Here is a 13,788-nt window from a genome sequence, read left to right on the forward strand (position 1 = left end):
TAGTAAAAGGCACCCTCAAAGTGTCTCTAAGAGCCTCTTGGGAGTAGAAAAAGGCACCATCGAAGTGTCTCTTCGGAGTAGAAAAAGGCACCATCTAAGTGTCTTTCGGGAATATAAAAATTCCTCGTCAAAAAGTCTTTTGGGAGTAGAAAAAGGCACCCTCAAAGTGTCTCAAAGAATCTTTTGGGAGTAGAAAGAGGGCACCCTCAAAGAGTCTTTTGGGAGTAGAAAGAGGGCACACTAAAGAGTCTCTCGGGAGTAGAAAAAGTCCTCATCAAAGTGTCTCAAAGTATCTCTTGCGAGTAGAAAAAGGAACCCTCAAAGTGTCTCTAAGAGCCTCTCGGAAGTAGAAAAAGGGCACCCTCAAAGAGTCTTTTGGGAGTAGAAAGAGGGCACACTAAAGAGTCTCTCGGGAGTAGAAAAAGTCCTCATCAAAGTGTCTCTCGGAAGTAGAATAAGTCCTCATCAAAGTGTCTCAAAGTATCTCTTGCGAGTAGAAAAAGGCACCCTCAAAGTGTCTCTAAGAGCCTCTCGGAAGTAGAAAAAGGGCACCCTCAAAGAGTCTCTTGGGAATAGAAAAAGTCCTCATCAAAGTGTCTCTCGGGAGTAGAAAAAGGCACCCTCAAAGTGTCTCTCGGAAATAGCGAAAGGCACCCTCAAAGTGTCTCTAAGAGTCTCTCGGGAGTAGTAAAAGGCACCCTCAAAGTGTCTCTTCGGAGTAGGAAAAGGCACCATCAAAGTGTCTCTTGGTAGAAAAAGACACCCTCAAAGAGTCTCAAAGAGTCTCAGAGTCTCTTAGTAGAAAAAGTCCCCATCTTAGTGTCTCTCGGGAATAAATAAACGTATATTCATTGAGCTCATATATATTGATAAAAGGAGCTAATGCGACAAAACCCCCCATTGACATAGATACAACAGCAGCCTGTCTTGGTAGTCTTTTCCAGTACCAAAGTCGTCATCTACTCTCATGTGTGTGTGTGTTTCCCTCCCCCTATGCCTCAAGCCGCATCCTCAGCATCCTTTTGCTGCTTCAATTGAGCATAGAATGCTTCTCTTTTGGCAACGATTGGGGTATGTTCAGTATACCAATAAAAAGTAGCCAACGAGAACCCAACAACAAACGAGAGGGTAATATCAGTTATAATCTTCCTTTTCAATGAACCTGTAATTGGTGCTAACGCCATTGTGTATATATATCCTAAAAAACTTTGCTAATTTCTACAATATATCTATATAGATATAAACTCCAATACCTTTTTTTTTTTTGGTCCTTCTAATTGGTGACTTGGTAACAAAAATCCATCCATCGCTAACAAAATCTTTCTTAGCCGCTGTCTCTCTCTATTTGTCTCTCTTTGTCTCTTACTTAAGGCGCGCTCCCTAACTTACTAAAGGAGAAAACAAACCAAAGAAAAAAAAATCACCTTATTTGAAATGACAAAGTTGCTACCAATTATAAAACTACTAACCTATCGAATACTATTGGCTATAATTGATATTTGTTTTATTTTGCACTACCCTCTATATAAGAAGTCGAAAGCCAAGTTAACAAGATAAATATTGATTGGTAATTATCAGATAGCCAGTAGGTTTATAGACAAGAACAAGAACAAGAACAAGAACAAGAACAAGTTTGTATTCAGTAATGTTCTCCAGATCGCTTTTACAGAGATGTGCTAGATCTCCAGCCCAGCAATTGACCCAAATGATGGTGCCAAAAAGATCCTTCCAAAGGTCAGCTATGTTGTTAAGTGGAAATTTATCGGAAAAGATTTATGGTGTTCCTCAAGAAGGTGTTTATTCAAATTTACCTTTCAAGGTTAAAAACAGAAAGTTTATCCCATTCGCAGTATGGTACTGGGGCGTATTGGGTTTTTTCTTTGCCTTTCCATTCTTGAGCACTGCATGGCTGATGTACAAGTCCGGTGCTTTGAAAAGATCATCGGCTTAAAAATGTTACCATTCTATCTTTGTAACAACGTTTGACCATTATTTGCTTGAAAATGTTTGTAACAACGTTTGACCATTATTTGCTTGAAAATGTTTGTAACAATGTTTTCACCTTTTTGATATGTTTTTGACAACTCTTACTACGTGGAGTGAAGAGAGAGGGAGAAAGAGAGAGAGAGAGAGAGAAATGGTGTTCACGAGTCTTGTGGATGCGTTATATTTATTCAACGCTGTAGGAAAATATATGATGCTAAGTTTATTTTGAAAGCTACTTTTTTTTTTTATTAGTAAATGGATAATTTTACAATAAACTGATTTCAAAATTTCTATTTGTTCATTAGTCATGAAATGAAAGTGAGGGAATATGTCTGAATGGGACGAGTGGTGAAATGTGCTAAACTACGGTTTTGGCATTAAAAGCTTAACCCACATTCCAACATTCAATCATCAAATTTTACTCTTTTAATTTGTCTCACATCTGAAGATTCTCTAAGGTCTCTTCTCTTTAAACAAGACCTAAGTGGTGGGTCTACCTTTTGAGGTATGCGTGATGGTGGTGGGTCTGCTATCGTTTGAGGTATGCGTGATGGTGGTGGTGATGATGAATTGTAAAGTGCAGGCAGATCAATAGCTTCCAAACTCGAGTCCAGCAAAGGTACTTGATGCGTAGAGGATGGAGGAGCAGGGGGGAGTGTTGGTGGTGAGCTTGGTTTAGTGTTGTCTTGTGCTCTTGATTTATAATCACTGAAACTCATTTTTTTCTTAAAATTGAGTTTGTCAATTGATTTGGCGTTATCACCAGCTATGGCAGATGGAGTGGAAAGAGATGTTCTTTCGGAGCCCGGGATAGTGTGGCTCGCATGTGGAGGGGTAGGTGCACGAACTGGGAGCACGTCTGTTGAGTCTTCAACTGCATCATCTGTTTCAACTTCCTGAAAACTCAAAGATGGCTTTGTTGCAAGCTTGTGAGGGCCATCATTCTCAGCCCCTGTTAGTGAATCGTCTTCTTCGTCATCTCCTCCTTCTCCTAGGGTAGATATTGCGAGCCCGTGGTTGAAGGTGTTAAACTCAATATCGTTACTGCCACTTTTTCTTTTAGTACCAACGATTGTTGAGACTTCTTTATCAGTTTCAGTATTTGATTCTTTCTGCTGAACCTGATCTAATAGAGCTGGACCAAGTTGGCTCTTTTTTGCTTCCACTATCTGTTGAGATAATGGCGGCGCTTCGCCTTTTATTCTCTTGTTTGAATCTGATAAAAGTCGTAGTTCTTTGACTCCACCGCTTTCCTTATCACTATCATTATCCTGTTTCTCAGAACCACCTGTGCCAGTTTGATCCGCCATAGAAACTTCAACTTCGTGTGAGCTTGGATTTTGCGTGTAAGAATTGTTCTCAAGTCGAGGCGATAAATTTTCTTTTGATTGGCGGCTGATTACTTCTTCATTGCTAGAGTATATTTTCTTATCTTCATCATTTCCTGTTGAAGCTGCTATTGTTGTACTACTCTCAGAGACTGAACCCAAAAGTGACATGGGCTTGTTTTCATTCGAAGCACCAAATAAGCTACTACTCCTTGTACCCCCTAAAAGCCCCAACAAGTCTACTTTGGGAGTTGGTGCGGTACTCTGTACATCATTAGTTACTTCTTCAACTGGTGACACATCTTCAACTTTCTTCAACGGCTTACTCTGTTGAATCTCCAACAATTCAAAATCTTTATTGTCTGACTCCTCAATGTTGACAAATACAGAGTCAACAACAACTTTTTCTTTGCCAAAATTTTTCACAACCAGTTCAAAATCGATTGATGATTCCATTGGTATGAAAAACTCCTTTTTGGGTTTTGGATCAATATCAACCTTGAATTTTTGTAAAAAATCATCCAATTTGGCACGGATCTCAATTTTGTTATCGCGTTTTTTCATCTTAATTTTTATCTGAGCCAACTGTCGTCTTGTTTTCTTGACAAACTCTTCTTGTTGTCGCCTTTGATCATCTAGTAGTTTACGAACTTCCTGTAATGTTACATAGTATTGTGAGGCATTATCACGGAAATTAATCAACCCAGATGCTTTAAAAGTTGTTGTTGGGTTTTCACTCAAAGGATCAGGTTGGATATCTTGCTCAATCAAGTCAATTGTCCGATTTATCTTATCTATACAGTCATTCCCGATCATTTCAAATCTGCGGATTTCACGCTTTTGGTTCCTAGTCAAATGATCCTCTTGAAACGTCAATTGATCTAATGCCTGGTTTAGATAAACCACATATGATAATAGTTTTCTACCTTCAATTAGTAAATCTTCCGGAGTTAGGTTCAACCCTCTTGACAAGGCCAAATTGTCTTTTCTCAATAATGCTTCTGCTTGCACTAAGAAATTGTCTATCCTACTCAACTGGGTCTTATCAAATCGGCTTTTTTCTCCACCTTCTCCGTACCACATATCTTTTAGTTCCTGTAATGCTGTTCTCATCTTCTTATCTGGTTTCAAATACTGGTCTCCAACACTCGTATAGGCATGACAAAACAAATCATATATCTCGGCGTTAAATAGCAAATCATAGGGGTTTCCAACTTCTACGCAAAGATAGTGGATAAAGTACATCACCCATACTTTCCGTTCGGGAGGGGAAATGTACAATTTGCGTTTGATGGCATCCTTTATTTCATTCGCTTGGTCAACATACTTTACTGCAAGACCTGCCAAATGGCTAAGAGTTGATGTTTTAATTGATAAATGTTCAAGTTCCTTCTCAAAGTGTTCCAAAGCTGACATATTAAAACGTTTGTTTGTTTGTTTTTGTTTTTTGTTTTTTTCAATGACGCAAACAATATTTGACAAAAAAAGTTTTGCGACAATAATATCTTTTTCTCACCGCCCCCCTTTGTTTCCACCAATACAGAAAACAGCGCCGGTTTGGGACTCTTGCACCTCCAATGTATCGTCTTTCTTCAGAATGTACCTTAGTACCTGTCCTCCTTGTAGAGACAAGTATGCTTCTCGTCTGGATGAAGAAGAAGAAGAAGAAGGGGGTAAAAAAAAATAAAAAAAAAAAAAGACAAAAACACAAAAAAGTTATAAAAGAAAGTGTTTTACAGGCTCTGTTGAAAACTCTTTCTCTAAGGGGTAAGTTCTCTTGATGATGGTATATGTATATACGTATCAAGTCAGGAGAAGGAGTTACTCAGCTCTGCTGGAAACTCCCTTATAGTAGAAGAACAAAAACTAATAAAAAACTATTTCAAGAGATTTTTTCAATAAGATATTCTTTTTCTTTTTCTAACTGGTAAATCCCTGTCACTTTCTCTAACTGGTAGATCCCTGTCACTTTCTCTAACTGGTAGATCCCTGTCACTTTCTCTAACTGGTAGATCCCTGTCACTTTCTCTAACTGGTAGATCCCTGTCACTTTCTCTAACTGGTAGATCCCTGTCACTTTCTCTAACTGGTAGATCCCGGTCTCTTTTTTTTGTATTATTTTCGAGACCAATATTATTGATACCTATACCTGTGGTCTTGTTTTCGTTGTTGTTACTAGTGAAATGTGCCCCAATTCTAAAAGGAAAAAGAACTTCTTTTGAGAGAAATCAGATTTTTTTTTTTCTTTATTAAGCATTTCAGAATTTTTGCATCCATACATATATATATATGATTAGAACAAGCCTTTTATTTCCTCCTTCTGAAGCAGCACTGACCAACACTATCGACAAACACTATCGACAAACACTATCGACCGACACTATCGAGCAAAGCGAGATAGTGGAGCAGCACTGAATATCTTGTTACAACAGATAGAGAGTAGAAAGAGTAGATAGAGTAAATAGATAGAGTGTAGATAGTGAGAGTAGTGTTGTCTTTTCACTCTGCTGGATAGTCTTAGTGTAGTTAATAGACTATCGAGCAAAGCGAGATAGTCTATTAACTTGAATGTATAGTATGTCTATTCAGTGCTGCTCCACTATCTCGCTTCGCTCGATAGTGTCAAAAACAATTAGTTTTTGACAGATAATTGAAATATTTGAAAACTGTGTTTAATATCGGTTTGGCCATTTAACTCCTTTACAAAATAGTGGTAAAGTGGGGTCGGTTTCCCCTCCCCCAATATCACCCCGTCGCTGTGCTTGATAGAAAAGGATCCTAGATTCTAGATCCTTTTCGCTAGTCAATGTGCTCCATTAGACTATCGAGCAGAGCGAGATAGTCTATTGACTACACTAAGACTATCCAGCAGAGTGAAAAGACATCACTACTCCTCTCTACACTCTATCTATTTACTCTCTCAACTCTCACTATAGACTATCGAGCTGCGCCCGATAATATATATCTACAGAGAGAGAGAGAGAGAGAGAGAGAGAGAGAGAGAGAGAGAGAGAGAGAGAGAGTATTTAAGACAATATATATATTTATTTAATCAGTAATATAAATCAATAAACATTCTATGAAGTAGCTATAAAGATTTATGTTAATTGGTTGTTATAATTCTCTCTCTCTCTCTCTCTCTCTCTCTCTCTCTTTTTCACCTATTCATGTTTACCTAGTAGAATGCCCCAATGAGTCAAAGTTAGTCTTATAATTTTTGGCCGTTATCGGCGAAACCACAAACTGATTTTTTTTTCTCTCTCTTTTCATTCTCCAAAACATCAATCTCTAATCGGATTTGAAATTTTTCAACCATAATCTCTTGCCAAAATCTTGTCAAAAAAAGAACCCTTTCCCTTTGTTTTTTTTCTGCAACGGCTCTCTTTTTTCCCTTTTATCTTTGGAGTTCAATTAGTGTAGCTAGAATATGATTAGTGTAACGGCTATGAATCGTACTGCAATGTTGCTGAGACATCTTCGCACATTCTCCACATCATCCAAACTTGCAGAAAAGATCAAAGTAAAAAATCCAATTGTTGAATTAGACGGAGACGAAATGACAAGAATAATCTGGCATAAAATCAAAGAAGAGTTAATTCATCCTTATTTGGATGTTGATTTAAAGTACTATGACTTGGGTATTGAATCTCGTGATGCGACAAATGATCAAATCACTATAGATGCAGCTCATGCTATTCAAAAATATGGTGTTGGTGTCAAATGTGCTACTATCACGCCAGATGAGGCTAGAGTCAAAGAGTTTGGATTGAAGAAGATGTGGCTCTCGCCAAATGGTACAATCAGAAACATTCTTGGTGGTACTGTGTTTAGAGAAAGTATCATAATTCCGTGTGTTCCCAGATTAATTCCTGGTTGGGAAAAGCCAATTGTTATAGGTAGACATGCATTTGGAGATCAGTATAAAGCTACTGACTTGGTTATCAAAGAACCAGGTACTTTGGAATTACGATTCACTCCGGAAAATGGCGGAAAAGTTGAAACTCATACCGTATACAAGTATTCCGGTGCTGGCGTTGGATTAGCCATGTATAATACAGATGAATCGATTCGAGGTTTTGCTCACGCATCATTCAAAATGGCCTTGAACAAGAACCTTCCATTATATATGTCTACCAAAAACACCATCTTAAAAAAGTATGATGGTAGGTTCAAAGACATTTTCCAGGAAATCTACGAGAATGAATACCAGCAACAGTTTGAGAAAAAGGGTTTATGGTACGAGCATAGGTTGATTGATGATATGGTTGCCCAAATGATCAAGTCAAAAGGCGGGTTCGTTATGGCGTTGAAAAATTATGACGGTGATGTTCAATCTGATATTGTTGCCCAAGGCTTTGGTTCATTGGGGTTGATGACTTCAGCATTAATGACACCAGATGGATCAGCTTATGAGTCGGAAGCTGCCCATGGCACTGTAACAAGACATTTCAGACAACATCAACAAGGCAAGGAAACCTCAACAAATTCGATTGCTTCTATTTTTGCATGGACAAGGGGTCTTGCTCAGCGTGGGAGATTAGACAATACTCCCGAAGTTGTTAGTTTTGCAGATAAACTAGAAAAGGCAACTATTGATACTGTCCAAGAAGATAGAATAATGACTAAAGATTTAGCTTTGGCAATGGGCAAAACTGACAGATCAAGCTATGTCACTACTACTGAATTTTTAGACGCTGTGGCAAGTAGATTGAGGAAATGAGATGGTGTTATTCTAAAAAAAAAGAAAAGTAGTAGCAAACCTTTTTATAATGTTGTTTATTTCAATAACTACACAACCGCTCTCAATCTCTGTTGCTTTTTAATAATATGATTTGAATGGAGCTGGTATAATAGGTAGACTCCCGACTCTATGTCTCTTTCTTCTTTTGGGGAGGTGGGAAGAAGGGTATTTTGCACAAATCGCATCGGAAAAACTTTTAACCGCGTGTATCTGATTATACTGCTAATTGTTTTCTATCTCGCTTCAGATTATTTTACAGCTTGCTACTCCTTTGAAGCTGGTGTTTAGAAACTTACAGAGTAACACTATCGAGAAACACTATCGAGAAACACTATCGAGCAGAGTGAGATAGTGTTGTAACAAGCTAGAGAGATTTTCTCGATTGTGATGTAACAAGCTACTGGGTGTTGCCACACTATCTCGCTCTGCTCGATAGTGTTTCTCGATAGTGTTTCTCGATAGTGTTTCTCTGTATGGGAGAGTGCGACCCCGAAACAGCAAGGGGGAAAAAAAAAAGAGGATACGATGGTAAACCATTTCGGTGATGGTGATGTCAATAACCATACTTTTTTTTACTAACTGCCCCTTTCCCCCTTTTCGTCAATGCATTACTCTCGACCAGGCCTAGGAAACTGAAAACCACTAAATGGTTTTGGAAATTTAAATAAGGATCAACCAAATTACAAAGTCGTTTTGCCCTACTCAAATTTCAAATTTCACTTTCTTGACCCAGAGTAGTCAGTGCTGCTTCACTGTCCAACTCTCATCACCAATGTCTTGCCTGAAAAAAAGGGGGGTTTCAAGATAAGACAAGTTTTTTTCATAGTTTCCATGCTACCATCTTTTAAGAGAACTATTTATTGTTTCGAGGAAGATGCATATACTTGCATTACGCAAAAGAAGTAAGATCGGTAAAAATCTCAAGTATACTTTCTCGTCATAGTTTTTCAACGGCATTTAAGTGTTCTAATCAATCCCTTTGAAAGCAGTAGAAGCTACCGATTTTCTGGGTTATTTGTATTAATAAGCCAATTCCTCAACCTTGTTTTTTAAGCCATATGAATGATTTCAAGTACATTTTCTTTGTTTGTTTGTTTGTTTGTTTTGCTTCATTTTCAAGAGTATACGTATACGGTTTACATACAAATTTGATGCTTATCGCTATTTATAATGCATGTGCCAATATGCCTTTCTTGAAGATATAAAGCAAATCTGTTAATCTAAAAAAAACAAACCAAAAATAACACACTAATTTTATCTAGAACAAGTATCAAAACTCTTTTTCTCCAAACTCTTCAAGCCAAGGTTCTACGGGGTGTTATCAACAAAAACAAGAGCGTAACACAAAAAAAAAAAGAAATGAAAGAAAGAAAGAAAAGAAAAGAGAAAAAAATGTATTATTTGCTCAAACATTGCTACTTCCATATAACCCCTTCTGATCGTGTAATTTTTATCTTGCAGATTAAGCAAGAGAGCAAGAGAGCAATAAATTGAGGGGTTTAAGTGTCGAATCAGAGTAAAATGAACGAGTCCTAATAAATAAATCAAAAAAAAAAATCGGAAATGGTTTAATGGCTCGATAAAATTTTTCTCATAATTTTCATTTGAAATAATAATAATAATAAAAATAAAAATAAAAACAATATGGTAAGGTTGATCTATGAATCAAAAAAAAAAAAATTGAGAAAACTTGGGGATTGGAAACTAAAAGAGCCATGGAACAATGGAAGTCTCAATCGACGTGAATTCCATATTGTGGATTATAGATTATAATCAGTTAAATGCGAAAAAGAAAAAAAAAATCAATAGAGATATACGCCACGCTACTTTATACCATCTTTCTCTCACACTTGAAATAAAGACGTTTGAAGTTGAATTCATTCAGCAAAAAAGTTTGAAGCATGATTTGTCTATCTTCTAGCTAGAACATCGTTGAAGTTCAACATCAAAAATCTTTACCGTTGTCACCTTCTGACATGAAGGAAATCGGAAAGGTATTTTTCTGTGTAGGCAGCAATTCACTTCAGCCATGACTTATAATACACTAAACTAAAAATCTAAAAATAAAATAGAAAAAATAAATGAGACAATTGTCAAAATTTATTTTTGAAAACAACGCAAGGGAACACTTCAATGTCAATTAGTGATTCTCGAACCGAATTCGTGTGTGTATCTTTTTTCAAGAGAGAGAGAGAGGGTGCAAAAAAAAGAAGATTTCATGAGATAATTTTTGAAAATATTTAAGGAGAAGGGTGAATTGCTTCCTGTTTTTTTTCTTTTTCATTACCAATCGATTCTGAAATTTGCATTGGTTATTAGGAAAATTAAACTGATCATGGTTCAACATTTGCTTTCACCCTGAATCTTTTTTTTTTCCTCTCGTTCTTGCTGCTTTGATGGATAAGAAATGCTACTTGGATTAAAAGAATACAGTTGGTTAACTTCAACTACTGAAATTCCTCATTTACCCCCTTAAATCCGTAGAAACCCAATCTAAACCAAACTTTGGAAAGAGTTTTTTTTTTTTGACGTTTTGGATAAAAATGTTTTTTTCCTACATATGATAAACATTGGTTTAAACCTGATTATTGTTATTATCTAACAACTCAATGGAAAAGAAAGTCCTGTACATCTAAAACAGTTGTTCAAAATGATATTTTTTTGGCTTGTTCTTCCTCCCTAGCCCCTTATCTGCCCTTACTTTAACGGTGCAAATATCCATACCTTGGTGCATGTTTCATTTCCATTACAATTTCAAGAACTTCATATATTAATAAATCAAATGACTGACTAAACGGGTTTCTCTTTTGTTATTCCAGCAATCATATATCTGCACGTAACACCATTCCCTTGTTTTTTTTTGGTTCTGTTTTTTGGATTATCTTTATCTCTACTTACAGCTAGTGCTTAATCTATATTATGCATCTGTACGTTATTAAATGACCTAAAAGGGGCCCACCGTGGGTAGTCCTCGGTTTTGAAACCTGTTACAAAAAATAAAATAGTCAACTCTCACACAAAACCACCCTCTATCTTTATTTTGTACAGCACAAAAAAATGGTATTACTATATTTTTAAAGAGATTGCACAAAACAACGGTGTACCGGCTGCTACCACATGTCTTGGTAATTCTAGAAAATATACTGTGCACAAAAGCAGCCTTTATAATACGTCTTTTAACACACTGAACATTTGCATTTAAATTTGATTTGCAACTAAATCTGAATTGAATATATGTCATACAATGTCCACCCACCCCCCTCCCCCTTGGTTTACTAGACTTTTGGACAATATAAAAACTTCCTTTTGGTCCAAATTTTCTTAAAGATATATATAAAGAGGCATTAAGTTTCAACAGGAAGGAAACTGGCTTATATTCGTTTTCATTTCTTTCACTACTTTACATATTTGTTAGATGGTAACAGCTAAGTTATCCTGATTATTCTAAAGTATATTCGTAGATGATACCACAAATTCGATCTCAGCAATGGTCCAATAACAACAACCGTATCAGTTCTCCATCATACCCATTACCTTCAATATCTCTGTCTCTTAATCATTCACTTGCAGAGAAAGATGCATTGCCAAAGCTTCCACCTATACATTTTCTCACAGAACAAGCAAACTTTTATAGCACACAGCAACAGCAACAACAACAACAACAACAACAACAGCATGTTGTTGTTGTTGTTGTTGTTGTTGTTGTTGTTGTTGTTGTTGTTGTTGTTGAATTACAACTACAACAACTACAGCCGAGCGTTTCCCATCGTCGGTTACCAATAAAACCAAATACATACTCTATTCTCTCCCATTATCCTCAAACTACAGGACACACAAGTACCTCACCAAAAGCTTCATCATCATATATCGGGGAACAATACATATTCACACAATCTTCTCCTACTTCGCCAATATCTCCCGTCTTTTCTCCATACCAAGTGCAACAAAATCAGCAATATCAACAATATCAGCAGAATCATCAATATCAGCAAAATCAGCAAATCCAGCAAATGCAATTTCAACATAAACTAGGGAACTACTCACAAACACCACCACCCTCACTACCTCTTCCTCTACCACAACCTTCTTTTAAAATGACAAGTCATTTATCTTACCTGTCAAATACTGATCACACAGCATTTCAAGCGCCCTCGCCTAACGTACCACAAACAGTGTCTCCTGTAACAAGCACCAACTCATATCTGGATCAACGAAGAACGAAGAGAAAGTATACTAAAGCAATTAGTAAAGGCGGTTCCAACTATTCTAGATTCCATTCCAAATCCACTGCCTCTTTATCTTTTTCACCTCCATCGCAAAATTACAATAAAAGAAAGCCTAGACAAAGTCTTGTTGTCGATGAAGAGGCAATTCATTACCCAATTCATAAAGATGTTTTATTAGCCAATGTTCCCAGTGCAACTGTTGAACAATTAAACACATTTATTTACCCCAGGATTGAAACCAAAAAATATTCTACTTCAGCTATAGACCCTGTACGAAATTTCCTCACTGTTTATGAGTACGTGGTGAATGATCATTGGATTATATGGGATTATGAAACGGGATTTGTCCATTTAACAGGAATTTGGAAAGCTTCTCTTTCAAGTGTTGAGGATTCCAACCATGCCATACCATCAGCTAATCATTTAAAAGCCGATATTGTCAAATTATTGGAATCAACACCAAAAGAATACCAGGCATATATCAAGAGAATCAGAGGTGGGTTTTTGAAAATTCAAGGTACTTGGTTACCTTTTGAATTGTGCAAAATACTAGCACGAAGATTCTGTTACTATATTAGGTATGCTTTAATACCTATATTTGGAGTTGACTTTCCTGAATCATGTCTCGATCCAAATGAAAAAGGGTTTGGTGAGTTGAAGTTGGATGATTTAACTGATTTTGAGCAAGATTTGTTGCCCAAACCTGTACCACCGCCTGCCTCAATTGCATCACAGAATGAATTGGCTCAACAGGCAGCACTTGGATCACCCCTTAGCCTTGGAAAGAAGGACAATGATGTTCAACTTGGTAATGGTGAAATTCCAGTAATGGGCATTTTCCATTCGACCCCGCAACCACAAGAAAGAAAAGATGATGATGATGATGATGATGATGATGATGATGATGATGAGGGAGAGGGAGAGGGAGAAGAACGGCGGCGGCGGCAGCAACAACAACAACAACAACAACAACAACAAAAGCGAATTGACTCACTGGAAATACCATACCACCATTACCAATGCAATTCAGTAGGCAGTGAATCTTTGCAAAAGCCAGCGACTCCTTCAACTGGCAATATGACGTCTGATAATGGTGAGGGAAATAGCTATAGCGACTTGCTTGAAATAATGAATGCTTCCAAATGTCTTCAATCTTTAGGTAGAGATTGCAAGATTCGAAAATGCAAGAGCCTCTCTGAGATTTGTACCGAGAGAAAGATCAATGATAATAACAATAATAATGATGACGATGCAGCTACTGAAAATGAAGATGAGGAAGATATCAATTATACTGTTTTGCTAAATAAGAAACTTTACAATGATGCTACTGGAATCTCTTCAATTTTGTTAGCTGCAAAGTTGAAAGAAGGCAATAATGATGCCTCCTTGCTGCTTGACAAATACCTAATCAACAATGAAAAACTTGATAACCCAAGACCGAGTATGAAAATCGGTGACTTGACTGCTCCACTAGCGAGCAAAGCAAGCTTGTAAAGAGGTACTCAGC

The 13,788-nt window shown here is 37.1% G+C and overlaps 4 protein-coding genes across 4 annotated transcripts; 3 read left to right on the plus strand and 1 right to left on the minus strand. All coding sequences in view use genetic code 12, as the record gives it.

The window, feature by feature from the left end:
- Positions 1-1,645: 1,645 nt before the first annotated feature.
- Positions 1,646-1,951, plus strand: COX8 (cytochrome c oxidase subunit VIII; the record flags this gene model as incomplete). Its single annotated transcript, XM_049322448.1, has 1 exon — positions 1,646-1,951. The coding sequence occupies one exon, from the start codon at positions 1,646-1,648 to the stop codon at positions 1,949-1,951; it is 306 nt and encodes a 101-aa protein (XP_049181474.1).
- A 439-nt stretch (positions 1,952-2,390) lies between these two features.
- Positions 2,391-4,730, minus strand: KGF56_001337 (uncharacterized protein; the record flags this gene model as incomplete). The annotated part of the gene is made up of 1 exon (XM_049322449.1): positions 2,391-4,730. The coding sequence occupies one exon, from the start codon at positions 4,728-4,730 to the stop codon at positions 2,391-2,393; it is 2,340 nt and encodes a 779-aa protein (XP_049181475.1).
- Positions 4,731-6,741: 2,011 nt separating this feature from the next.
- IDP1 (isocitrate dehydrogenase (NADP(+))) lies at positions 6,742-8,034 on the plus strand (the record flags this gene model as incomplete). The annotated part of the gene is made up of 1 exon (XM_049322450.1): positions 6,742-8,034. The coding sequence occupies one exon, from the start codon at positions 6,742-6,744 to the stop codon at positions 8,032-8,034; it is 1,293 nt and encodes a 430-aa protein (XP_049181476.1).
- Positions 8,035-11,516: 3,482 nt separating this feature from the next.
- On the plus strand, positions 11,517-13,775 carry KGF56_001339 (uncharacterized protein; the record flags this gene model as incomplete). The annotated part of the gene is made up of 1 exon (XM_049322451.1): positions 11,517-13,775. One exon carries the CDS (start codon positions 11,517-11,519, stop codon positions 13,773-13,775), a length of 2,259 nt encoding a protein of 752 aa, XP_049181477.1.
- Positions 13,776-13,788: the final 13 nt, after the last annotated feature.

The sequence above is a fragment of the Candida oxycetoniae genome (assembly GCF_023343755.2).
Source record: "Candida oxycetoniae strain CBS 10844 chromosome Unknown scaffold2, whole genome shotgun sequence".
NCBI lineage: Eukaryota > Fungi > Ascomycota > Pichiomycetes > Serinales > Debaryomycetaceae > Lodderomyces > Lodderomyces oxycetoniae.